General features: G+C 40.5%; 1 protein-coding gene across 2 annotated transcripts in view; it reads left to right on the top strand.

The window, feature by feature from the left end:
• Positions 1-27,833, top strand: part of GRM7 (glutamate metabotropic receptor 7) — a 931,612-nt gene that overhangs the window by 731,477 nt on the left and 172,302 nt on the right. For both annotated transcript variants that reach the window (XM_005695650.3, XM_005695649.3), the window contains exon 8: positions 9,434-10,369. In XM_005695650.3, coding sequence (XP_005695707.1) covers positions 9,434-10,369 — 936 coding nt within the window. The remainder of the gene's footprint in view (positions 1-9,433; positions 10,370-27,833) is intronic.

Raw genomic sequence — 27,833 nt, 5'->3', positions numbered from 1 at the left:
TTTTTTTTTTTTTCCACTCTCCATGGTGTATTAATTATTTTCCACTACCTAGCAACTCAGTTCTCCAGATTTAATTCCCTTTCTTCCCTCAAAATGCCAAGGACATTTCAAGTGTAAACATCCACTCTATAGATGTGTGTGTATTAAATGAACAAAAAATAGATGAGACTCACATAAGTCCTTAAGAATCTTTTCATCAAGTCTAATTACAGTAAAAGTGCATGAAACTGCAGTTTTGGCTGGGGGAAAATCCCTTCTAGAGGAGGGGTCAATCTTTTCTCTCACCTCTTTCACCTGCCAGGGCTCTTGAGTCCACTCTCAGATACTGAGCATCCGTCACTGAATAAATGGACAGAAGCTCTGACCTCACGGAGTTTACAGAGGAGTTGGGGGACAGACTTTAATGAGTTGCATATTGGCATAATTACAAATGCTGCTAGAGTCTTTGAAGAGGGATCCATGAGGGGTTATAAAAGGAGGAATCAACCCAGTGGAGGTGGGTGTCCTGAGCAAGAGTTGAGTGGGTCAAGGAGTTGCTGAACATCCCGTGACAGCAGAAGGGGCTCTGTGGGACAGGATGCTTCATGGGACTCATGTAGCCAGCGGGGAGAAGCCACCTACTGTGTGTCCCTGACAGACAACACTTGCTAGCAGGTCTAAGAGCAAGAAGAAGTCACTGAGGAATAAACAAAAAGATGATGTGGTCAGATATCCACATAAATCTGTCTAGCTGTAGTCAGAGGATGGGAATAGAAAATGCCAGCAGGAAAGGGAGGCCAAGAAACCCCACAGAATGCTTTTGCAGAGGAGGTGTGATAACAAAGGTGAGAAAAGAGAATTCCTTTCTCAAAAGTGTTCATTCTTGTCTCCTCTGGTCCTGACCCAGGAAGCTTACTTATGATACAGTTTGTTGGATAAACTAGTTAATGTACATGAAGACAAGAGATAAATCCAGCACAGGTAGCTGATCACTTGGATATGGGAGGGGGAGTAAAGGAAGGGAAGAGGTCTAGGATGACACTACTCCTGGTTTATGGATTGATAAAGCTGCCACGTGCTAGGGCTTTGTTCTTCTCTTTTCATTTCCTCTGAGTCAGCCAGTGTTTTCTGCAAAAGACCAGATAGTAAATAAGTTGGGTTTTACAGGCCCTGCGTTCACAGCCCCTCCATTCTGTCATTGTAGCCTACAGTCAGCCATAGATAATATGTAAATGAACATTGTAGTGACGGGAGTCTGATAAAACTCCTCATGAAACCAGATAGTGGGCAGGATTTGGCTCACTGGGGCCATAGCTGGCCAGTCCCTGGTGCAGATCATGAGTTCAATTTTGACCAAGCTTGTCTGAGGTATTTTTGAGGTATATTATGTGAATATGTTTATGGTATACATTATCCTTAAGTCTGTGCTTAAAAAAAAAAAAACAAACCTACTTTCAGTTGTCTCTGATAAATAAAGCACGATTAGATACCTAATGTTTATTGGTAAGCATCGTTTAGGGGACTGTGTCCCCGGAGAGGGACTAAATAAGAAGTGATTTGTGGTTAGCAGGTAAATTATAAGGAAATGGCTCCTCTCCTGGCAGTATTGTTTCCAAAAGAGATAGCTGACCAGTGTCAGCTCAGTGTGGCCATCTGAGTGTATGGTATTTTTGAAGAGTGTCAACACTGTGAAAAAGTGAAGGTTGCACAGAAAGCTGATTCTTCTGGGGAAAAGATAAATAAAAGGAAGTTCTGAAGCCAAGTAAAGTCAACCTTCTGTAATTAGAAGGATAGAAAGGTTTGATAAAGAAAGAGAAATCTACAGTTACTGTAGGGGTAAACTGTTCATTCAGTCTGGGAGCTTTTAATTATGCAAATGTAACAAGAACTACCCCATTTTCTATTGTGTTTAAGGAAAATGCAAGCATTGAAACAGTAAATGCAGATCATTTAGGCAGAATCGTTGTGAAATCTGTTCTTGATGTGTAATTTAATATATATTTATATGGACATATAATTTGATTTGTGTTCCTGTAGACTTTGTTTTTTGGAGCAAGAATTATTTCTTACTCCCACCCACATCGTTTGTTTATGTGCTGGGCCTCTGTAGGCATTTTCTGTTATTTGGCCAGTAACATTATGAAACATAAGTCTGGAGACCTTTCTGAACTGTGGAAATTTGTAATTCCACTGCAGCTCCATACTTTCCCATTAAATCATAAAAAGAGCATAACTGTACATTTTAGGCGACCTTCTCAGACTTTCATTAAAAGCACATTAAAAGAGCTAGTGCATCATAAGGTCAAGAATAGAAGCCTGCGGTCACTAGGTTCTCTAAACAACACAAATATTTTCTTCCAAATCCCATCCCTTCAGAGAGTATAGTTCATCAGTTCCCAAACTTGTCTACATATTATCAGAGGAGCTTTTAAACACAATGCTGCCCCAAGAAGATCCCCAAGTGATTCAGATGTACAGGCAAGCTTGGGAACAGCTGTTTATCAGAAAAAAAAAAGTCTCAGTAACAATACAGAACTATCTTCATCTTGGAGCTCAAGGGACTTGATAGTGAGATGAAGCTCTGAGTCCCTCTGTGGATGCCCAGTGACTACTGTAGTTAAAAGCCAATCTTTTACGTACTCTTTTATGTATTAATCTTTTATGTACAGTTTTATGAAGCAAGTGCATGGTACTTTCTTCCTTGAGTACATTAAAAATGATGAATTGTACAAGTAATTACACATTTTGAATACGTAGTATCTGAATTAAGTGTGTTTATAGCAGTCCTGAAATTCTGGTTTATAGTCCAGTCATGCAGCCTAAGGTTTAATAATCAGGACTGAGTCTCAAATAAAAAAAAAAAAAAGACATAGACGTGCTACAGAACTCCTTGTGAAGCCGTTTCCCCCTGCCCACTCCACACTGGAACCTAAAGCTGGTTCTTTTCTAGTTCTAGGTATTCCACCTTCCTGTGCATTTTTCCTGGAAAGATGTTTCCATAAATTAGACAGGACAAATATATTTTAATGAACAAATGGGGTTTTAATAGAAAGCTCTTTTTTAAATTAGCTCATTCTGTTGCGGTTTTAATAAGCAAAAATAATATTGCAGGGATTTGGGCAATAAAAGCACCAGCCAGCCTGCTCTACAGAGTATGCGCTGGAAGGGTGCAAATGGAATTTCAGTGAAGAAAATATCTCTGGAGTGACACAATTTTCTTTCAAAGAGAAAACGTCTGTATGGGGAAAGGAACAGATCTCTTCTAGATAAAAATGGATGCACTGAACAGTGTTTATAAAAATCCTCTCAGTTTGATTCCTGCGTTTGGCAGTAAGACAGAAACTCATTGGGTTTTATTTTAAATTCCAGTGATTATAATGTTTCTGCACCCCCTGTGGAGTACAGAGCCAGACCCTTTTTTTCTTTGCCAGCACACGTGCTAAGAAACTTCAGCTGACAGGTGCTTTTTCATTGTCTCTGTATGAGCCAGAAGCAGTGGGGTCACAGCTGATTTTCTGAGTCCAGGTCTTCCCCACCCTCTTTTCTGAGTGCTTTCAGGAGACAAAACCAAGTGCTTCTGACTACATGTAATTCACAAGTTTGCTTTTCTTCTGGAACTCTCTGCTACTCATTCAAGAGCTTGAATTATTGGCTAACTGTCCACTAGTTTCAGGCCTTCACACACCAGATGCAGAAATAAGAAAGCATATTAGTTAGAATGTTTGACTGTAAGGAGTGGGGTACCCATGAGGTATTGGTTAACCAAGGGAAGTTTATCATTTCATGTTCACAATTCAGGCTTGGGTGGTACCAGTATTGGTTCATTTGGTTGACATCATGATGCCACTGTTAAAAAATGATTAAAGACAATTTAGGTGGTACCAGCACACTTTACTTTACACTTTGTGGACAGTCTCCTTTCAGAGAACTGAAAAATGGGGTGGAAAGCAGAAAGCTCCTATAGGATAAAAAATGAAGAACAAGGAAAAGACATATAAAGATCATCTGATCAGCCCACATAGTCTTTTTTGGGTGAGAAGCTCCTGAATTCACTTAGCCTTTGAAGACTGGCTGATAGCTAAGTGGACATACTGCATTTCTGGCTGAATGAAGCTTGTCTACAGGAATGTGAAAGTTGTGTAAGTGTTGGCTTACTAACATGACACCCCATAGAGGAGTTGCTCCATGTGGACCCTAGAAAGTTATTTCAACTCCATCAAAGATACAAATTCCATTTTGGTTTTCTTTCACTAGGCTCAGCATGTTGGGTTTGTTCTTTCCATTTGTTTCTTCGTGGTGGCAAAATGGCTGCTTCAGCTCCATGTATCACATCAGCACACATCAAAGACTGATGACACCATGTCAATTCTTTGTGTCTTTTCTTCAAAGAGTGAAGAACACTTTTCTTGGACACCACAAAAGACTTACTTTTGTTTTCATTAGCCAGAATTGCCTAATTTTCTCTTTATTAAACTTTTGATTCACTTACTTATAAAAATCTATGTGCCAGGCATGGTGTTAATCAAATGGTACTAGCTCTACAGTTCTGTTCTCTTGCCAAGAGCTGAGATCTCATCAGGCCTTCTCCGTGAGCCAGCTACTGAGCTGATCCAGTCTCCATTAACCATAAACTTTGGGTGCCCAGGAAGAAGATGCATCCTTATCAGGGAATTTAGAACTATGTCTTCTACATAAGATGATGGTGACCATCCTAACCTTTTTTCTAGTCTTTGTCAACCTGAAATAAATAGACTGACATACATTATTCCAGCAAAGATGGGTTTATTTGAACAAGGGAATTATAATTTGGAATCTGAAACTATGGCAAGCCACATGCAAGACTCCTCACAGCAAGGGAAGGAGAATGCTTTTATAGTGGGAAAAAGAAATTGGAGGGAGGCCAAAGGGTCCGTGGCTTTTCATTGGCTGACTCCTTGCCAGGGAAGAGAAGTCTTCCTCCTGTTGAGTTCATCTGTGGGCACAGGGCCTGGAATCCCCCCTTTTTGGTCACCTGACACTCTTTGAGATTTCTTTTCTTTTTTTCCACATCTTTCTGCAATTTTATTTTGCTTTCTGGCTAACTGAAACACAGTTTTGTTGCAGAGTTCAGAGCAAACTTCAAATTTGCATTCTTTCTAGCCTTTTGACAAGCCAATTGACATTATAGTTGCATATTTGACAAAGGATGAGATGGTTGGATGGCATCACCAGCTCAATGGAGATGAGTTTGAACAAACTCCAGGAGATAGTGAAGGACAGGGAAGCCTGGTGTGCTGCAGTCCATTGGGTTGCAAAGAGTTGGACATGACTGAGTGATTGAACAACAACAAATCCGTAGCCCTAAATTATTATTCTCTTTTAAATAGGTGCCCATGGCATTTGCAGCTGTTTATTCTTATTAAACAGGCTCTGAATTTGTGTGGATAGGTAGAGACATAGACAAATCATGTCTATCGCATTAACAAAATTCTCACTAACTGGAGTTCTTAAAGGTTAGTCAGTCCATTTATGGAACATAGATTATATTTTCAATAATGATTCTTGTTGTCAAAGCAAGTAAATGACTTTTGTTCATTTGGAGCAAGAGGCAACTTTGCTGCTTAAATATATACAATTAAATTGAGTGGAGATCTACTTTAAATGAAAATTGAAAACAAATTAAGTAATCAGTCAATGTAATGTTTGTGGTTATAGCTTTTGTATATATTTGGTTAAGTCTGAGGGAAGAAAATCTGTTCAACTTTGCTGACCATTTTGTTTAAAAGGAAGAGGGTGTTGCAAGATGGCAACATTTGAAATTGGCTTTAAAATATTACATATAATGATAATTTGTTTTTATATTTGAGCCCTACAGCTGTTCCATAGATCAAGTTTAATCATATGACATTTTAGTTTCCACTCATGTTGGAATCAGGCAATCTCAAGCTTAGCTAATGAAATTTATTTGTAAGTTTTTTGTTGTTGTTGTTAATCTTCCTTACTGATCATGAGTAGGGCCTTTTACTTTAACATTTGGAAACATTTGTATTAATAATAGCAATTTTTTTAGGCTCCCCTTCTTGAAATTGGACATTTGTAAAGTTATTGCATGTCTCTTTCCCTCTTATTACAAATTATTTCCTTAATTTTATGATTTTGGGACAGCTGACAGTGACTTACTGGCTCAAAAATGATGATGTTGAGAAAGAAATGATTATGTTTTAAATTTCGTTAGATTTATTAGTGCTGACTTGGGCTTTGTCCTCATGCAAATGAGTTCATAGAAGTCATCCGAAGATTCTTGGGTCTCTGATTAAAGTTTAAATTCAACCACTAGAAGGTTATATTTTATAAAGTTTAATCTTTGAACCATTCTTTTTTTCCAGAGTTAACTACATTTGATTTGGATGTTAAATGTAGTTCTCATTCAAGTTTTGATGGAAATATCACACCCTACTATACACTGCATCCTGTTTTAACACAGCAATGGAGTTTCACTGTGCAATAAATTAGTAACCCCCCTTATCTCTTAAAAGTAGGCATTTTTTTAAAGTCTCAGACTTTCCAGTATCTTTCTAATCTATATTTTAGTTCAAATATCATAAAAATTTAATTAACTAGATATGGGGATTATCAGCCAAATTTTTCATTGGAATTTATTCTGTATTTTTCTCTTTTAAGTGAATCTTTTTGCAGATTACAGATACTGAAGTTATTTATTTAGTTGGTATATTCTTCAGGACCCTTCAGTTCAGTTCAGTCACATCCAACTCTTTGCGACACCATGGACTGCAGCACGCCAGGCTTCCCTGTCCCTCACCAAATGTCCTGACTCCAGGACATTATATAAGTAATATAAAAGCAGTTCAAAGTATTTCAGCATCGCAGAATTTCCTGGCTCACATAATGACACAATGTATGGAAAACCTGGTTCAGGCATAGCTATATCCAGAAGCCTAAGCAGGCTCATGGATAGAGAGTTCTTTTCAACTCTCTGCTCTGCTTTCCTTTATATTGGCTTCCTTCTCTGGCAAATGCCTTTCTTCTTATAGCCATGCACACCACATCCATATATCCTGGAAACTGCAAGTCCAGCAAAAACAAAGACTTTTGTCCTATGTGATCTCTATAAAAGTCACAAAGTTAAATTCTGTGTCATGCCATAATGACCCCATTCCTGATGCAGTCTCTGTGACTGGGAGGTTGGAACGTGTCAGTGTTTACAAGGTGTGATGGACAGAGAATCTATAGCTACACCGTCTGAGATTTTGTTAGAAATACATACTCTCAAGTCCCCTCCTAGTCCCAGTGAATCAGAAAATCCGAGAGTGGGGCTCAGCATCAGTTAAGTTTAGTCACTCAGTCATCTCCAACTCTTTGTGACCCCATGAATTGCAGCACGCCAGGCCTCCCTGTCCATTACCAACTCCTGGAATTCACCCAAACTCTCGGTAATGCCATCCAGCCATCTCATCCTCTGTCGCCCCCTTCTCCTCCTGCCCCCAATCCCTCCCAGCATCAGAGTCTTTTCCAATGAGTCAACTCTTCTCATGAGGTGGCCAAAGTTTTGGAGTTTCAGCTTTAGCATCAGTCCTTCCAATGAGCACTCAGGACTGATCTCCTTTAGGATGAACTGGTTGGATCTCCTTGCAGTCCAAGGGACTCTCAAGAACCTTCTCCAACACCACAGTTCAAAAGCATCAATTCTTCAGTGCTCAGCTTTCTTCACAGTCGAACTCTCACATCCATACATGACCACTGGAAAAATCATAGCCCTGACTAGATGGACCTTTGTTGGCAAAGTAATGTCTCTGCTTTCAAATATGCTATCTAGGTTGGTCATAACCTTCCTTCAAAGGAATAAGCATCTTTTAATTTCATGGCTGAAATCACCATCTGCAGTGATTTTGGAGCTCAAAAAAAGTCTGACATTGTTTCCACTGTTCCGCATCTATTTCCCATGAAGTGATGGGACCAGATGCCATGATCTTCATTTTCTGCATGTTGAGCTTTAAGCCAACTTTTTCACTCTCCACTTTCACTTTCATCAAGAGGCTTTTTAGTTCCTCTTCACTTTCTGCCATCAGGGCGGTGTCATCTGCATATCTGAGGTTATTGATATTTCTCCTGGCAATCTTGATTCCTGTTTGTGCTTCTTCCAGCCCAGCGTTTCTCATGATGTACTCTGCATATAAGTTAAATAAGCAGGGTAACAATTTCTCTTCCTATTTGGAACCAGTCTGTTTTTCCATGTCCAGTTCTAACTGTTGCTTCCTGACCTGGATATAGGTTTCTCAAGAGGCAGGTCAAGTGGTCTGGTATTCCCATCTCTTTCAGATATTTCTACAGTTTATTGTGATCCACACAGTCAAAGACTTTGGCATAGTCAATAAAGCAGCCTCAGCATACTGGGTTGTAAAAACCCCTCCAGGTAATTGTCAAAGAACCTCCCAATATCTCACAGGAAGCACATGGCGGGGGTGAAATTCAGAGGACTGATATCAGGAAAATAAAAATAATAGATGCTGTGCTGGAAAAGATGAGATTTCATCCCAGCATTAAAGCTCTTATTTGTATCTAATGCCGTTACTTCTCAGAAAACTGTTAATTATGAATTCCCCTCCAGAAAGCCAGTATTCTAATTAAGTAAGCATACTTTCATCTTCCTCTAGGATATAGTATTTCAGTTTAAATTTCATCTTCAAATAGGTACATGGCTAATCTTTAGAGGTTTCCAGACTGTATTATTTTCTTATCAAATGCTTCCAGAGCTACAATTAAAACTTTTGATAATGAACCTTATCACTCCTCTGTGAGAAATAGAATAGGTTCATTCAGTTCAAAACTTCTCAATGAAATGGCAGTGATGCTTACAGAATTTTAGAAAAAGTGGCTAGCTCTGACATATCTTCCCAAATAACTGAAAAACACTTTTGTTTTTTTTAAAGCATCTAATAAGGGAAATGAATGTAGCATTTCATATTAAAGATTTTTAACTTAACTTGGGACATTTGCACTTATTATCCAGGAGACGGCAGTAGAGAGTGTGTCAGTAATCACTGACTAATTTTAAGAATCTTCTGAGTACTTGTTGAAAATAAAGCTCCAAATGCTCCTTTTCAGGATATTCTTATTTTGGGGTTCTAGGTGGGAACAGGAAATTGGTACTTCTGAAAGCTACCGCAGGGATTCTTATAGTCAGACATGCTTGGCACACTCTGTAGTAGTTTGGAGCGCTTCCCTGGTGGCTCAGATGGTGAAGCCTCTGCAGGCAATGCGGGAGACCCGGGTTGGATCCCTGGGTCGGGAAGAATGAGGATGCTACAGTAAATGGTGTGGGTTGAATCTTGGTTGTAGCTTCTACCAGCTGGGGTTAGTTAGTTTACCTGGTCAGTTCTCACATGTTGCTGTAATTACTGGTTGTTTTTTCCTCTTAACTAACCTACCTGTTTCACCTCCTTGTTTCTTGCTACAGATAGAGGACATGCAATGGGGTAAGGGAGTGCGGGAGATCCCCGCCTCTGTGTGCACGATGCCCTGCAAGCCTGGGCAAAGAAAGAAGACGCAGAAGGGAACTCCTTGCTGCTGGACCTGTGAGCCCTGCGATGGCTACCAGTACCAGTTCGATGAGATGACATGCCAGCATTGCCCCTACGACCAGCGGCCCAATGAAAACCGAACTGGCTGCCAGGATATCCCCATCATCAAACTGGAGTGGCACTCGCCTTGGGCTGTCATCCCCGTCTTTCTTGCCATGCTGGGGATCATCGCCACCATATTTGTCATGGCCACATTCATCCGCTACAACGATACTCCCATCGTTCGGGCGTCCGGGCGGGAACTGAGCTACGTTCTGTTGACGGGCATCTTTCTCTGCTACATCATCACCTTCCTGATGATAGCCAAACCCGATGTGGCGGTGTGTTCTTTCCGGAGAGTTTTCTTGGGCTTGGGTATGTGCATCAGCTATGCAGCCCTCTTGACCAAAACCAATCGGATTTACCGCATATTTGAACAGGGCAAGAAATCAGTGACAGCCCCCAGACTCATAAGCCCAACGTCACAGCTGGCGATCACTTCCAGTTTAATATCAGTTCAGCTTCTCGGCGTTTTCATATGGTTCGGTGTTGACCCACCTAACATCATCATAGACTATGATGAACACAAGACGATGAACCCCGAGCAGGCCCGGGGGGTTCTCAAGTGTGACATTACGGACCTACAGATCATCTGCTCCCTGGGATATAGCATCCTTCTCATGGTCACGTGCACTGTGTATGCCATCAAGACTCGGGGTGTCCCAGAGAACTTTAATGAAGCCAAGCCCATCGGATTCACCATGTACACGACATGTATAGTTTGGCTTGCCTTCATTCCCATTTTTTTTGGCACCGCTCAATCAGCGGAAAAGGTAAGTGAAAACGCACACCCTGCCACACGTTTCAAAAACGTGTTTCTTTTTGTAAATATTGAAACCAGATTGAATGTATAGAGCGAGAGGTTTTAGAATGTAGAATGATATTCCCGAGCCTAGACAAATCCTTAATTAGTACAGATGGATGCTGCAGAAGTCTAAAACCTGCATTGAGCTGAGCTACGTTCATTCCACTGGAAACCAACCAAAGGTAAGCCTTTTCAAGTTAACTTATTAGAGTGATTCAGTGTAGCAAGAGATTATCCAGCATAAAATAATCTGTCTCAACTACGCCTTCGTGTTCATTCATTACCCACTCCCTCTTCTTTCATAATTATTTCCTCAGGGTGAGAGAGGAGGGACATGGTCCATTATTCCCAAGGATGAGGGTGATCGTTGCCAGCTCTCTTTCTTCCCAGCAGCTGTGTAGGCAACTCCTTGTGGGTTGGGTCATGTATTTGAGCTATACAACATCTATTTCTACATGGATCTCTAAATTGGTGGATATAGGAGAACTTTGATTATGATTCTACTCTAGGCTCCTAACAGATGGATGTACATTAATTGTCTCAAATGATGGAATTAATGTAGCTGGATTAGCTATATTCAGCCATAAAAATTCAAAGTTTTCAAAATGACTGGGCTTTACTATGTTGGTCCAAGGTATGTTCAGTATCCATGCTCCCATCATATAGTTACATGTTTTATATGAGTCGGTGAGTTTAGCAGTTGTAATATGTTGAATCTTAATGCAATCAGTGTGTGTCTGTCTGGAGATTTGAATGTGGGCAAATTGTGCAGTGCTACAGTGTTGATTCTAAACGTGATTTATATATATCTGAGTTCTGTGCTTACCCATGTATGGTTGTGGGTATATGAAAATTGGGCAGCCCTAACAGGTTGATCTTAATGAGCTGCCTTGTCCTTTACTCACTGAAGTTGGCTCTGATTTGTTGGTACAGCTGAAACGAGAACTGGGACTAAGCCCTCACCAGCATGCTCTAGAGAGAGAGTACAAGTGTAGCTTGATGAGATGTCAGCACATCAGATGTGGAGCCTGATTCCATGCTGCTTTGGAGAAGTCTGTTAAACATTCAAGGACTTAGTGCCTTAAATGGGGAAAATAAGGATTGAAGTCAAAATGTCTACAAATTTACATATCCTTGCTTCTCAAATTAGTTGAATCTGACTGTTTACATTGTTACTTCTGTTCTCTGTATAATCATAGAAGGGATTAGTGGACTTTGGCTAGTTTTCCAACTGAAGATATGTCTTTCCCCTAAATGGTCTGATTCAGCAGCTCGAAGTTTGGGCTGTCTTTAAAATGAAAATGGAACCACATAGTATTCTAAAACCAAGGACTGTGAATGGTTCCAGATTATGGTTTGAGTCATAAAAGGAAGTTCTTAGAGTAAGTTCTTCTAAACTATATGCTTAAGGAGCACAGTATGTGTCAGAAATGTGTTTCAAATTCATAACGCATGTGTACTGTGAAACCAACCTGAGTATCATTTCATTACTTTATCTATCCATGGGCCAGAGGAATAGTGACATGCCAGTTGGGGTAGTGAAATGCAGTATATGCCAGTTAGTTGATGACCATGGACATGTTCACGGGGAATGATGTGCAGCATCAAAGTCTATGGACGTGATAATTATTACCCATGCGACAGGTTAAAAACAGGAAATCTTTTTCTTGGAAATTTATGCTTGAGAAATATGAAAGACAGGCATCACTGCAGTTGTTCTATAGATGAGCCTTGTTTTAATGAATATTTGGCAATATAGGTCTCTACCATTTCATTTATTATTTCTGGTCATGACTCTGAATCTTGTCAGTTAAGATCAGGGGTATAATTTACCCATTTAAACACTTGAAAAGTATAGAAGTTTTCAGGATTTGAATGCACCGATTCTAAGTGTTCTAGAGGACATTGCATTGGGAGAACAGGGTTACAGGAATAATTAAGCTGTCTTTAAGCAATGTGCTTTGTATAGCAGGGTTTAGAAGGCATGTATTTCTATTAGTGTATTCTCAATGGATTATGATGTTTTACATTGTCGATTCACACAGTTAAAGGTACTCAAGTGCCAAATGGAAACAGTGAATTTTGTATGAAAATGTGGATGCCTTTGTGGTAGGCCTATGGCTAGAGAAGCATGAGTGATCAATTAAAAATATTTTTATTCTGTAAACAAAACCATGAAATTTGAATTGTGGAAGGCAGCAAATTGCAAAATGCAAAAAGACATCACACTGAAGGCATTATTGCCAACCTAAAACATACAAAATCACAGTCCTTCCATTTTTGTTTAGATTTAAGAGCTGAAGTATTTCAAATGGAAGAATTCTGTTGTTATAAGACACACAGAAAAAGAAAGATTAAGCAATGAGCTCAGTAATAACTGTTTACCCTTTCAGGAAATTGAATTTGTTTTGATTATATAACGATATCTTTGTGAAACTTCTCATCAGTTGAGTTCATTAGCACAGCATAAAATACGAGTACGTACATTAGCACAGTACGAAAAGTATTGTCCTGCAAAACTTCAACCCTCATGAATTTGATTTTTGCTTTTGTTAAGGGCACAGAATATGACCATTGTCTTCTCTTATCCTTGCTAACCTTGTGACTTCTAGAATGAGGATCTTGTGACGTGGCCAGGGATGGAAGAAGGAAACTCTAGCCATAAAATAACGTTTCCTTAACTAAGGATTAAACTTATGTGACTGAAATGATGCAAGGAAACACTGTAAATGGTAGAACACTAGCGCAGCAAGAGCTAGCTGGTCTAGAGAAGTGCTCTGATATCCTGCTGTTGCACACTGGCACAATCTGTGAGAGACGGGGTCGTCTTCATGGAAAACAGGCTTGGCTTGTGGGTATATCTTTACGAAGACTTGTGTGTGCACCCAGGGATGGAGGATGCAGGTTACCCTGCCCAAATCTGGGAAACTCTATAGATGCTATGTTTATCTGGGGTTTTTATCCAGTTGTCTGGAGAACTTTCTAGGTAAGCCAATATTTCATTTCTTACACATGGTCAAGAAGACAACTTTTATACCCATTGGCTCTACAAAGGCAATAAGTACCTTTTCCTTGGAATAAAAGGAAAGGGATCAGAGGGCCTGCCTAAGTATTTTTCTTCTAATCCACAAAAGGCTATGGTTTTTCCAGTAGTCATGTATGGATGTGAGAGTTGGAGTATAAAGAAAGCTGAGCACTGAAGGATTGATGCTTTTGAACTGTGGTGTTGGAGAAGGTTCTTGAGAGTCTCTTGGACTGCAAGGAGATCCAGCCAGTCCATCCTAAAGGAAATCAGTCCTGAGTGTTCATTGGAAGGACTGATGCTGAAGCTGGGACTCCAATACTTTGGCCACCTGATGCAAAGAGCTGACTCATTTGAAAAGACCCTGATGCTGGGAAAGATTGAGGGCAGGAGGAGAAGGGGATGCCAGAGGATGAGATGGTTGGATGGCATCACCGACTCAATGGACATGGGTTTGGGTAGACTCCTGGAGTTGGTGATGGACAGGGAGGCCTAGCATGCTGCAGTTCATGGCGTCACAAAGAGTTGGACACGACTGAGCGAATGAACTGAACAAAAGACACTCTCTAAATATTTCGTGATTTCTAATTTAAGCACCTTTGGGAATAAATTAATTCTCATGCCAAACAAATGGGGGATCCATCAAAGAACCAAAAGGTCAGAAAGATACTCTCCATGGTCAGAGACAAAGTATAGAGTCAGAAGGTCTGAGTAAAGCATCAACATCATAGTTTGGACTGGAGCCCTTAAAAGCTAGGCCCAAGGCACTGGCTCTGAACCAGATATAACAAGAGAGCAGGCAAGGAGATGTGTTCCCCAGGAGTATTTCCTGAAGGACTGGAGCTACACACCAGACCTTCTGATCTTTCATTGGTAGCAGATTACACCCCAGAATCTGAACACAAAGCAAGACCCAGCCCAGTATCAGAAATACTAGGCAGGGAGGTAATCATTCCCTAATCCATGCCCAAGGCAGACATCACTAATCAGTCATGGCACGCTTCCCCTGAAATCCTGGAGTGGTCTTAAAATCCATATCGTTACAGTGTTTAGGCAACCTCTGCCAATGCATCTGAACTGGAAGGAACTTGACATGTGCTATTTCTGACTTAGAGTTGGGTTCCAACAAATGACTGCTGATACCTCTTCCCATTGAGCTGTTTGTTGTCACTATGCTAAAGATATTGAACAGTTTTCATTAAGATTAATCTGATTAAACGCAAAGAATAGTCAGGGAAATGGGATGTGCTTTAATTAGTCTTCCTTTTGTCTCTGATCATACATCTCTTTTTTAAAAATTGCCCAGTGCCGTGCAGGAAGGAAAAGACCTAGTTCTCTTGGAAAGTAATAGATCACTTTACGCTTCAGTGCTATTTGAACTGATTAAAAATTTCTCTTGGTTTTTCAGCAATTGGAAGAACTATTGTAAAATACCTAGTATGTCCCTAGTGCTCTGTGAAGCTCTCTGATGCAGATGTAAAGACGACACCATCCTTGTAGGATGGGAACGGGAAGCTAGTGGTCCACACAGGCCTTTTAAAAATATTACCTAGTGTAGGATAAACTATAGTTGTCACACACAAAGTACAAGATGGACACACAGAGAAAGGGACCTCCAGTTAAGTGTCAGGAAAAATGCGATAAAGAACCAGAAGTTAACAAGCAGAGGAAATGCTAAGACAATCCAGTAAGAAATTATATCCAATGTGACTAAATAAAAGGAAGCTGCTTTCAACATATGGTCTGTGGAGTGAGGAATTAAGACTGCACTTAGGATATTTTGACTTTGCAAACCTGAGAGGGTGTAATAATAAAATTTAACTAAAACCTCATCATATGGGCAACATTTGACACAATGTGAACCCCATGTTTCCTTCTCACATTAAGCTTTTGGCAAGAATCACATCTTTTGGGTGGGCCAAGTGATTTTAAATACTATAGCGTGTGAACTGAAAGCCCCAGTGTTCTTTCTTAAAATGAAATAGTGCCTTATGCATATGCTGAGTTAGGTGTGGTCTTCCCTGTGATGTGGGGTTTCCCCGGTGGCTCAGGTGGTGAAGAATCTGCCTGCAATACAAGAGACCTGCGTTTGATCCCTGACTCTGGAAAATCCCCTGAAGAAGGGAATAGCAACCCCCTCCAGTATTCTTGCCTGGAGAATTCCATGGACAGAGGAGCATGGTGGGCTACAGTCCATTGGGTTGTAAAGAGTCAGACATGAATGACTGAGTGACTAACACTTGTTCCCTGTGATGCAACCCCCACCTTCTTCTCCGGTTTTGGGGGCCTAAACTCTGAAACAGAGATAATGAGGAAGTGAAAGATTAACAAATCCAAACTGTGAAGGGCTGTGTTTGGAGCTTGTCCTTAAAGCTATGGAGATCCATCAAAAGTTTCCAAGTGTGGGAGGAATGTGAGCATAGGTTATCTTGGAAAGTGAATCCCAGCAACAGTACTGGAGGATGAACCAAGGTGAGGCGACTAGGTGACTAGTTGAGTAGCTATTGTCATACATGGATAAAAAGACGGCATTGGCTTGAAGGAAGCCTGAGGGACTAGAAAAGATAGAGCAGGTCTAAAAGCTGTTTTGAATGGTTTGAACATTAAAAGAATATGTAAATAGGTTTTACTTTATCTTTCTTTTTGTGTTATTCTGCTTTATTGCTGAAATAAGAGATACGGATTTTTTTGTGTATGTAGTTTTTGCAAGTAACAGTGCCCACTTTTAATCTTTTCAAATAGCAACTAAGTGAGGAAACAAAGGGCTCTTATCGTCCAACCCTCTAGAGACAATCATTGTCAACAGCCTAGATGTATGAGTACACTCCCCCCGACACACACATTTTAAAATAAAAGTTATTAGTTTCCCTTCTGAAATGCTTACTAAGACCTTCACCTCACATCCAAACACAGTGGAGGGAACTATCCCAGGAACTGACGATGCTGAGGCCCTCCCTTCGTCCACCCACACTGTGATGGCCATGGATACTCATGGTTGAGGTGTTACTTCAGCCCTTTAGTCTTGTCCATTCAAATCTTTATCACAACCTTGTGAAACCATCTCTTCTCTGCTTCCTACTGCGACCTTGGTGGTAGCTGATCTCTCCTGACAGTCCTCTGAAGCCGGCTGTTTGCACATCTGGTAGTACCAACGCATGGGATAGGACAGTCCTCTTGTCTCCCTTCATGATGTGTCAGCTAATTTCAAGAGCAGAAACTTAGGACAGTTGGTGCCTTCACCATCTTCGTCCTTTCCTTTATCCAGAAAAGGTCATTTGACAGGGAAAACCCAAGAGCCTGTGTAAAACTGAACTGAGCTGGAACTAATAAGGAAATAACTTAGTACATTAAAACAAAGGCCCCGATCGTTGAAGGTCTGAACACAGTGTCCAAACCTTGTTTTACTCAAGAAAAACATTTCTGCTAACAAGATGACTCAGCAAGAGTCTTAAGTCTGCTCCTCCCCACAGTACGCTCCCTGGAGCCCAGTTTCCCCATTAGAAGTCTTTCATTTTGAGACCTCAGCCACTGAAATACTTGGTAACAGAGACCAAGGCCTCACCATTATAACTAGGATCAGGAGAATCAGACAAATCTCTGCTCTTAGGCAAGTCTAAAAGTGTCACAGACCACTCATCATTTTCACAAACAACTCTTCTCAAAACAACTCTTCCAACTCTTTTTCATTGGAAATCCCAACAAAGCATGGTCTACTCGAGCAGTTAGAGGACTGCCAAATCCAGCCTTGGGGGCCTGAGGTCCCCGTATCGTAGATCATAATACTGGTCCCACTAGCATTTCTTTCAGGTCCCAGTTGTTCTCTGGTCCTGAAAGACCATTCCTCCCTATTCAATCCTCCTGTGGGTCTCTGAATCTAATCATCACACATCTGGAGGTGTGTCATTTAACCTTTCTGGTACTAGGGTTTATCATCTGCACAATGGGTATAATTATTTCTGCTCCGAGGTTTGTTTAAGAGCAAATGAGCAAAACATTCAAAATAATGAAGAGACCAGATACTAGTAAGGCTGTGGGGCAGGAACTCTCATACTCTGCTGGTGGGAGTGTCAACAATATGATAATCACTTTGGAAAACAGTTTGGCAGGTTCTTAAAATGAAAAGCATGCACCAGCCATACTCCTAGCCATTTCTCCTCTGTCTTCACCCATGAGACATGAATGAATAAGTCTATACAAAGATGTGCAAGTGAATGTTTTTGTAGATTTATTTTTTATTGTTCAAAATTGAAGACAATCCAAGTAAACATCAGGAGGTGAATTGATAAGCGAATTACAGTCTATCCATAAGATAGAGTACTGCTCTTCAGTAGAAAGCAATGGGCAGTTGATACATCCAGCACCATGAACAAATCTGAAATAATTATGCCAAGCAAAAGAAGGCAGACTAAAAAAGAATGAATATTCATGATTCCATTTATATCAACTTCCTTTTAGTATACAAACTAATCTATAGTAATAACAGATCAGTTGTGGGCTGAGGGTGACGATGGTACTGAAGAATTAGAAGAAGCATAAGGAAATTTGGAGGGTGATGTATGTATTCATCACTTGACTATGGTGATGGTTTCATGTGTGTGTGTGTGTGTGTGTGTGTGAAAGTTCATAAAATTGCACACTTCAAATGTGTACAGTTTATTAGGCAACAGTTCATTGTTAACTGGCTCAGTCATGTCCGACTCTTTGCGACCCTGTGGACTGCAGCACTCCAGGCTTCCCTGTTCTTCACCAACTCCTGGAGCTTGCTCAGACTCATGTCCGTTTAGTCAGTGATGCCTTCCAACCATCTCATCCTCTGTTGTCCCCTTCTCCTCCTGCCTTCAATCTTTCCCAGCATCAGGGTCTTTTCCAACGAGTCAGTTCTTTGCATCAGGTGGCCCAAGTATCGGAGCTTCAGTTTCAGCATCAGTCCTTCCAGTGGATATTCAGGACTGATTTCCTTTAGGAATGACTGGTTTTATCTGCTTGCTGTCATTATATATCAATCAAGCCTTTAAAAATTGCTTTGCACAGAAACCCTTTCCTGCCTCTCCTTTTCCTTCTTTTTCTCCAGACTTAATAGTTGTTTTTATACCTATTTGCCTGTTTGCCCAGTGCTGACACTAGAAATTGCTTTGGAAATAAAATTAGAATTATATAAATAACAGTATAGAGAGCACTTCAACACTCTCTGATAAGTACTCAATAAAGGACAACTGTGTCCTCTCATGCTAGGCTCCCCTTAGCAAAAATTTCTGTTTAAGTCAAGGCAGGAGGTTGAACCTAGATAAGATAGTCATGTATTTGGGGAAACTGTAAGTAGAGGCTGTTGTGTGGATTAGAGGGAAATAAAGAGTTAACTCGGGACAGGTGGGTAGAGCTGAAATCCTAAAGGATCCTATACGCTTGACCTTGTTTTCTAGGGAAGAGGGAGGTGTGCTTCAGTGATTTTTAGGGCAGAGATGTGACCTTGTTGGATTGATATTTTAGAGCGATTACTCGTGGCTTGTGAGTAGTAGTTTGCATGATAGTTGTAATATGGTGATTTATGAAATGAAATACATATTTGATCTTCATCCCATTTATAGCATGTGCCTTGTGCCACGCTCAGTCACTTTAGTCATGTCTGACTCTTTGCAACCCTATGGACTGTAGCCTGCCACGCTCCCCTGTCCATGAAATTTTCCAGGCAAAAATACTGAAGTGGGTTGCAGTTCCCTTCTCCAGGGGATCTTCCTGATGTAGGGATCAAACCCAGGCTTCCTCCATTGCAGACATATTCTTTACCAACTGAGCCACCAGGGAAGCCCAGTGGTAGCTGATACATATTTTGGGCATTAGTAAGAGTTTATTTTGAAGAGTATCTACATCCTAGAAATACTGTCTGCATGTTGCCACTACTCTAATTTCTTCTGAAGATAATGGTTCTGTGGGTTTTGAACTGTAAGCAGTGGTTCCTAATGAATAAAGCTGGCCTCAGCTGATTGGCCCTGTGTCTTGAGAATCAGGGGGCACATCATCTGCTGTGGAGTTACACACCCTCTGTGCAGCTTATTATTCTATGCCTTTGGTTGTCCCCCCTCCCCCAGCTCAGCACTGCACTTGACTCTCTAGGTCTGACTGAGTTTGGACATATAATCATTGGGAAGTCAGTGCATCAAGAAGCAAATAGTCTCAAATGACATGCCACTTACAGACTTTGAAGAGGCTCACGTGGGATTTCTCACCTCTGATTGAACAAAAGCCACATTTCCCCATTTGAGTCTCAGGCAGATACGGGTATTAGAGAAGGGAGGCAGGCCACAAATAGTCAAAGAGAAATTTGGGGGGCAAGGCTGAGAGTACACTGTGGGAAGGAATTTAAAGGACAAGTCCGTGCCACTCAATCAGCAATCCTGTGAGGTTTTCAAAAGTCTAGATACACAGGCATAGAGAACAGATCTATGGTCATTGTGGGAGAAGGGGAGTGGGGATGACTTGGGAGATAAGAATTGGCATATATACACTACCATGTGTGAAACAGATAGCTAGTGGGAAACTGCTGTAAAGCACAAGGAGCTCAGTTCTCTGTGATGACCTTGATGGTGGGAGGAGGAGGTGGGAGGGAGGCCCATGAGGGAGGGGATATACATATAGCTGATTCATTTCATTGTATAGCAGCAACTTACCCAAAACTTAAACTTTACCCATTGTAAAGCAATTGTACTCCAATAGGAAAAAAAAAAAAGCCTTTTTATATATGAAGGAAGAACCTCAGACACAATGGATCATCAGTAAAAATCGTTTGGTGGACAGTTGAATAATGAAACATAAAGTCCTATTTTCTTTTCTGTATTCATTCTTCACTGTGAATGTAGACACAGTCATCTAACTTTTCTGATTTTTCTCTTGCAAGAAGCTGAAAACTGTTTCTAAAGAGGCTTGATTTATATATAAGGAGTCAGTTTTTCACACCTGGGAGATTCTGGCTAACAGACTCAAAGCCCCAAATCAGTTTGTGGTGATTGGGTTTTCGCCTCCAAGATCGGATATGCGGGCTGGCTAAATCTACCTTCCAGTTGTATCAATTCTGTTGGGTTTCTCCAGTAACTTCCCAGTGCCACGTCAAGGTGACTAGATTGGAGTACCATGGCCAGACTGCTCTGTAAATGTGGTGAGGGCTGCTGCCGGTGCTGGCCCTCATGCCAGATGAATGAGTTGCTTAGTTTTAACCCAGTAATCACATAATTTTCTCCTTGTGTAACATTCTAGATCTTGAGACCTAGAAGTATGTTGTACAATTTTTTGCTATTTTAAGAAATTTAACTAGAGGCAAGGAACCACCCACATGTTTTGAATAGAAAAAAATTAAAAATGTAATTTAGGAGTAGAGATTAGTGTATAGGACTTTGGTGTTTTTTATGTTTTGAAATTGAGACATTACTCAGCTATATTGTAGTGGGACATGGGCTCAAAATCTTCAGATTTTCCACTAGTGAAAACAGGGCACAAGAGCTTATGAAGAAGAAGGGCAAATTGCTGACACAGGAATTGAACTGGACACTCTAGGAATACCCATGTAAGAGGAGGAGACGTCACCATCTAATTTCAGGATTAACAGCTATGCAGAAGATTTGTAAGAAAGCTCATTAAATTTTCGATCCTAATAAAAAAGCATTGGGGAAAGAAGGGACTACAATTTCATCATAGAAATCTAGTTTCCCACTACAGCTGTTACAAAAAGAAAATGTAATAAAATGATTTTTTAATGGTGATGCTGGCAATCGGTCTGCCTGATACAGAAGCATCGGTATCTGTAACAGGTCCTCAGGTACCTAAAATTGAAAATTGTGTCTCTAATGTGTCTGTGCATTCCACTCAGCTGTATGTTCCAGTTGAATGCTTGGCTTATAACCAACAGTCAGTTTTTGGATCCAATGCCTCCCACTGCACAGGCCTGAAAAAACAGTTTAGTAGATGTACTGAAACCAGCAAATATGAAAGTTGTTTGTTTGTTTTTTTCCCCAACAGTGGCACCATTTTTGTCCCCCTCCATGCCTACTACCTCTGAACTAGATATTATAGGAGAGGGAATTTTAAAATGGTTTCCTTTTCTTTTACAATGTTGCTTGTTATTTAACAATTGATTTAAGTGCCTGTAACATGAAAGGCCCAGAGACCTCAACAACTGAGGACCATATACCTCCTTTAAAAAAAAAAAAAATATATATATATATATATATATATTCAGTGGTTTCTCACTGATAGTAATAATTATTACAGTAATTATTATTACTGCCTCCCTACCACCATCAGAATTAGAATAGTATTTAAGCACTTCCTTAGAGCCTGTGAGACTTAAATTAAGGGCCATAAACTATGGCGCATGAGCCAAATCCAACCAGCTGCTTGTTTTTATAAATAAAGTTTTATTGGAACACAGCCATGTTCATTAATTTGCATATTCCCTATGAATGCTTTCATGCTACAAGGGCAGACTTGAGAAGATGTGGCAGAATTAGTATGGCCTGCAAAGCCAAAAATCTTTGTAATCTGATTTATTAATCAAAACAGTTTTGTGTCTCTGACTTAGATAATCTTGTGCCTTCATATTTCTCTGATCCTTGTGTCCTAGGCATTTCATGCTCATTGACTTCCCTTTGGTCTTTTTTTTTGTTTGTTAGTTTGATTGGAGGGTAATTGCTTTACAATGTTGTGTTGCTTTCTGCTGTACAACAGTGTGAATCAGCTGTAATTATATGTCTGTATCACCTCCCGCACAAGCCTCCCTCCGCCCTCCAACCCTCCCCCTCGGGTCATCACAGAGCCCCGGGCTGGGCTCCCTGTGCTCTACAGCTGCTTTCCACGAGCTAGTTATTGACTCTCGACAGTGTGTCCATGCCAGCGCTACTCTCTTCATTCATTCTGCCCCCTCCTTCCCCCTCTGCGTCCACACGTCTGTTCTCTGTGTCTGCCTCTCCATTCCTTCCCTGTAAATAGGTTCATCGGCGTCATTTTTCTAGATGCCATATATATGTGTGTTAATATACAATACTTGTTCTTCTCTTTCTGACTTACTTCACTCTGTGTAACTGGCTCTAGGTTCATCCACCTCACTACAGCTGGCTCAAATCTGTTCCTTTTTACAGCTCAGTAATGCACTATTGTGTATGCGTTCCACATCTTCTTTATCCATTCAGCGGTCGATGGACGTCTAGGCTGCTTCCGTGTTTTGGCTGTTGTAAATAGTGCTGCAGTCACCGTTGGGGTACACGTGTCTTTTAGAATCATGGTTTCCTCAGGTTACATGCCCAGTAGTGGGATTCCTGGGTCATATGGTAGTTTTACTCCTAGTTTTTTTTTTTTTTTTTTTTTTTTTAAGGAATATCCATACTGGTCTCCAGTCCCTTTGGTCTTGCTGATATTATTTCTTCTCCTCAACATACTGAGACCATTTCCTTCCCAGGACCTTTGCTCAGGTGTTCCCTCTGTCTCAGATGATGTCACCTGGACCTTCTCATGCAGCCTTTTTCATCACTCAGCTCTCAGTTTATAGACATATCAGAGGGGTCTTTCAACTCTCCTCCATCCAAGTTAAAGTCCTCTCTCTCCCAGATATATTCTGTTTCTTCCTAGCGCTCATCACTACCTGCTGTCGGTTATTGTTTTCTTTATGTGTTTTTCACCCAAATGCTTTGTTTGTCCAGTTTTTCTCTGAATCCCTGGGACCCCAGGCAGTGACTAGCCCTAGTAAGCAATCAGTGCATCTCTGTGGATTGAATGAATGAATAACCAAGGGAATGAATCTCTTTTGAAGTAAGATACAGTCCCTGCCCTCAATAAACTGTTTAGCAGTAGGGAGAGTCATGTAAACTAATGTCTATGAGAAGTGCTAAAATATGAGACCATAGGGAAGTTGGTTTATAGATAGAAATGAGAGAAATCAGCCTCACTGGAGGAATATATGTATGATGACAAAGCAAATCTTCAAAGATGACCAGGCATTGTTGGACAGAGAAAGGCTTTCTAAGCTGAAGAAATTTTCCATGTGCTTGGTAACATTCATCCCAAGGTATTTCTTTATTTTTTTCCCCAAGAAATTATAAATGGATTGTTTTTTTAATGTCTATTTCTGACAGTTTGGTAGTGGTATATAGAAACACAACTAATTTTTTCTGTATTGATTTTGTATCTTGTAACTTTACTAAAGTAGTTTACTGTAATAGCTTTTATGTTGAAGTCTTTAGAATTTTCTATAATATAATGTCATCTGCATATAGACACAGTTACTTCTTTGTTTCCAAATTGAATGCCTTTTATTCATTTGCCTAAGTGCTTGGCAAGTCTTACCATACTGTGTTGGATAACAGTGTGGTGAGTGGACAACCTTGTCTTGTTTCTGATCTTAGAGGAAAAACTTTTAGCTTTTTCTCTATATTAGTTGTGGACTTGTCACTGTGGCCTTTGCTATGTTGAGAGATGTTTTCTCTCACCTAGTTTGGTGAGAGTTTTTATCATAAATGGATGTCGAATTTTGTCACATACTTTTTCTAACACCTACTGAGATAATAATACAATATTTATTTTTCATTTTGTCCCTGTGGTATATATCACATTGATTGATTTCTGCATCCCAATTAATCATAGTATGGGATCCTTTTCACATACTATTGAATATGGGTTGCTAAAATTTTGTTGAAAATGTTTGCACTTACGTTCATCAGGGATATTGGCCTATAATTTCTTTACTTGTTGTGTCCTTGTCTGGCTTTTGCATCAGAATAATGCTGGCCTTGTAAAATGAGCTTGGAAGTTTTTTGAGGATTTTGAAAAGGATTTGTATTACTTCTTCTTTAAATGTTAGGTAGAATTCACCAATGAAGTCATATGGACCTGAAATTTTCTTTGTTGTGAGGTTTCTGATTATTGATGTCATATCCTTACTAGTAATCTATCCTTTAAGGTTTTATATTTCTTCATAATCTATTGTTGGTAGGTTGTATGTTTGTAGGAATTTTCCATTTCTTCCAGGCTGTCTAATTTATTGGTATGTACTTGTTCATAGTAGTCTCTTATGATCCTTACCCTGGTTTAATTACTTAACCATTTTGTGTATCAACGCCTTTATTTATAAAATGAGAATGTCAATAATATTTATATTTAAAGATTATCAGGAGGGTTGAATTGGTTAACTCATTTCATATGTGTATGTTGTTGTTCAGTCTCTAAGTCATCTTTGACTCTTTGCAACCCCATGGACTGCAGCACACCAGGTTTCGCTGTTCTTCTCTATCTTCTGGGGTTTGCTCAAACTCATGTCTATCATGTCGATGATGCCATCCAACCATCTCATCTTCTATTGCCCCCTTCTCTTCCTGCCCTCAATCTTTCCCAGCATCAAGGTCTTTTCCAATGAGTCAGATCTTCACATCAGGTGGCCAAAATATTAGAGCATATATATATATATATATGTATATGTATACAATACACACACGTACACACACCAGATATGGTTTTATACGGTGAGGAAATAGCAAGAAGCAAAAGAGATTAATTTATCAGTCTACGTTCCACTGCATGGAAGAAAGACTTTGAATAAATATATGAAACATGTAGAGACTGTCAGACTTTGGCAGGTAATATGGAACAAAGTAAAGGGGAAAGTCAATGGCAGCCCACTCCAGTGTTCATGCATAGAGAATCCCAGGGACGGGGGAGCCTGGTGGGCTGCCGTCTGTGGGGTCACACAGAGTCGGGCACGACTGAAGTGACTTAGCAGCAGCAGCAGCAAAGGGGGAAGTAAGTGCCAGAATCACAGGAGGGGCAGTATTTGAGATTATGCAAAGGTACTCAAAATCAACCCCAAATACTCTTTGGAAAGACTGATACTGAAGCTGAAGCTCCAGTATTTTGGTCACCTGATGGAAACAGCCAATTCATTGGAAAAGTTCCTGATGCTAGGAAAGATTGAGGGTAGAAGGAGAAGAGGGCATCATGGGATGAGATGGTTGGATGGCATCACCGATATAATGGACATGCACTTGGGCAAACTCTGGGAGATGGTGAGGGACAGGGAGGCCTGGTGTACTGCAGTCCATGGAGTCATAAAGAGTTGGACATAACTGGGTGACTGGACAATAATAACTCAAAGAAGGCCTCACCAGGAAGTTGAACTGGGGGCAGGAAGTAAACTATGAGATCTGGGAGAAGAACATTCCAGGTTGAGGGAAGAACATTGCACAGACCTGAGGCAGAAGGAAGTCAGGAATGTTTGAGAGAACAAGGAGGACAGTGCCTGTAAGGAGGTGAATAGTATGAGATGTGCACAGAAGGACTGGGAACACAGCACCGACTCACGTGGGAATCGGGGTGGATAACAGTGGGAAAATCTTAGAGGATCTTGTGTGAGAGCAAATTCATTTCACTTTGATTTTTAAAGGATCAGTCTGACATCCATTTTATCTTCCGTGAAATACTCAATACAGTCATGGCCTGGTACATAGTAAGTAGATGAAATGCTCCATCAATTCATTTCAGTCACCCAGTCGTGTCCAACTCTTTGTGACCCCATGGACTCCATGCTTCCCTGTCTTTACCAACTCCTGGAGCTTGCACAAACTCATATCCATCGAGTCGGTGATGCCATCCAACCATCTCATCCTCTGTCATCCCCTTCTCCTCCTGCCTTCAATCTTTCCCAGCATCAGAGTCTTTTCCAATGAATCAGTTGTTTGCATCAGGTGGCCAAAGTGTTGGAGTTTCGGCTTCAGCATCAATCCTTCCAATGAATATTCAGACAGATTTTCTAAAGGATGGACTGGATGGATCTCCTTGCAGTCCAAGAGACTCTCAAGAGTCTTCAACACCACAGTTCAAAAGCATCAATTCTTCAATGCTCAGCTTTCTTTAAAGTCCAACTCTCACATCCATACATGACTACTGGAAAAACCATGGCTTTGACTAGATGGACCTTTGTTGACAAAGTAATGTCTCTGGTTTTTAATATGCTCTCTAGGTTGGCCATAACTTTTATTCCAAGGAGCGAGTGTCTTTCAATTTCATGGCTGCAGTCACCTTCTGCAGTGATTTTGGAGCCCAAAAGAATGAAGTCTCTCACTGTTTCTACTGTTTTCCCATCTATTTGCCATGAAGTGATGGGACTGGATGCCATGATCTTAGTTTTCTGAATGTTGAGTTTTAAGCCAGCTTTTTCACTCTCCTCTTTCACTTTCATCAACAGGCTCTTTAATTCTTATTCATTTTCTTCCATAAGTGTGGTGTCATCTGCATATCTGAGGTTATTGATATTTCTCCCTGCAATCTTGATTCCAGCTTGTGCTTCATCCAGCCCAGTGTTTCTCATGATGTACTCTGCATATAAGTTAAATATACCACTTTGACATACTGCTTTCCCAATTTGGAACCAGTTTGTTGTTCCATATCCAGATCCATGTTGTTTCTTGACCTGCATACAGATTTCTCAGGAGGCAGGTAAGGTGGTCTGGTATTCCATCTTTTTAAGAATTTTCCACAGTTTGTTGTGATCCACACGGTCAAAGGCTTTGGCATAGTTCATAAAGCAGTAGTAGATGTTTTTCTGGAACTTTCTTGCTTTTTTGATGATCCAGCTGATGTTGGCAATTTGATATCTTATTCATCTGTCTTTTCTACCCACTTGAACATCTGGAAGTTCTCAGATCACATACTGTTGAAGCCTGGCTTGGAGAATTTTGAGCATTACTTTACTAGCGTGTGAGATGAGTGCAATTGTGCGGTAGTTTGAGTATTCTTTGGCATTGCCTTTCTTTGGGATTGGAATGAAAACTGACCTTTTACAGTCCTGTGGCCACTGCTGAGTTTTCCAAATTTGCTGGCATATTGAGTGCAGCACTTTCACAGCATCATCTTTAAGGATTTGAAATAGCTCAGCTGGAATTCCATCACCTCCACTAGCTTTATTCGTAGTGATGCTTTCTAAGGCCCACTTGACTTCACATTCCAGGATGTCTGGCTCTAGGTGAATGATCACACCATCGTGATTATCTTGGTCATGAAGATCTTTTTTATACAGTTCTTCTGTGTATTCTTGCCACCTCTTCTTAATATGCCCCATAAAATTTAAATACTTTCATTTGAAGAATTAGAATCATCAGCAGCAGCAGTAGCAGCATCTAGCTTGAATCCATTTTCTAAAATTTACCAAGAGCCATACACACACACACACACACACACATATATATACATACACATATACATTTTTATTTTTTAATATGAAAACCTTCATCTTCCCTCATTCCCTTACACACCTATACTCACACCACGGTCCCACCATGGTGGGTGAAAAGCAAATGTGGGTGGGAAACACAAGAAACTGAATTCTTGCACCAGCCCTGCCCAGGAACTCAGCCTAGAAGCAGTTGAACCCAAGTGGAGC

The sequence above is a fragment of the Capra hircus genome, chromosome 22 (genome assembly GCF_001704415.2).
Source record: "Capra hircus breed San Clemente chromosome 22, ASM170441v1, whole genome shotgun sequence".
Taxonomy (NCBI): domain Eukaryota; kingdom Metazoa; phylum Chordata; class Mammalia; order Artiodactyla; family Bovidae; genus Capra; species Capra hircus.
This window is presented reverse-complemented; position numbering and strand designations above follow the sequence as displayed.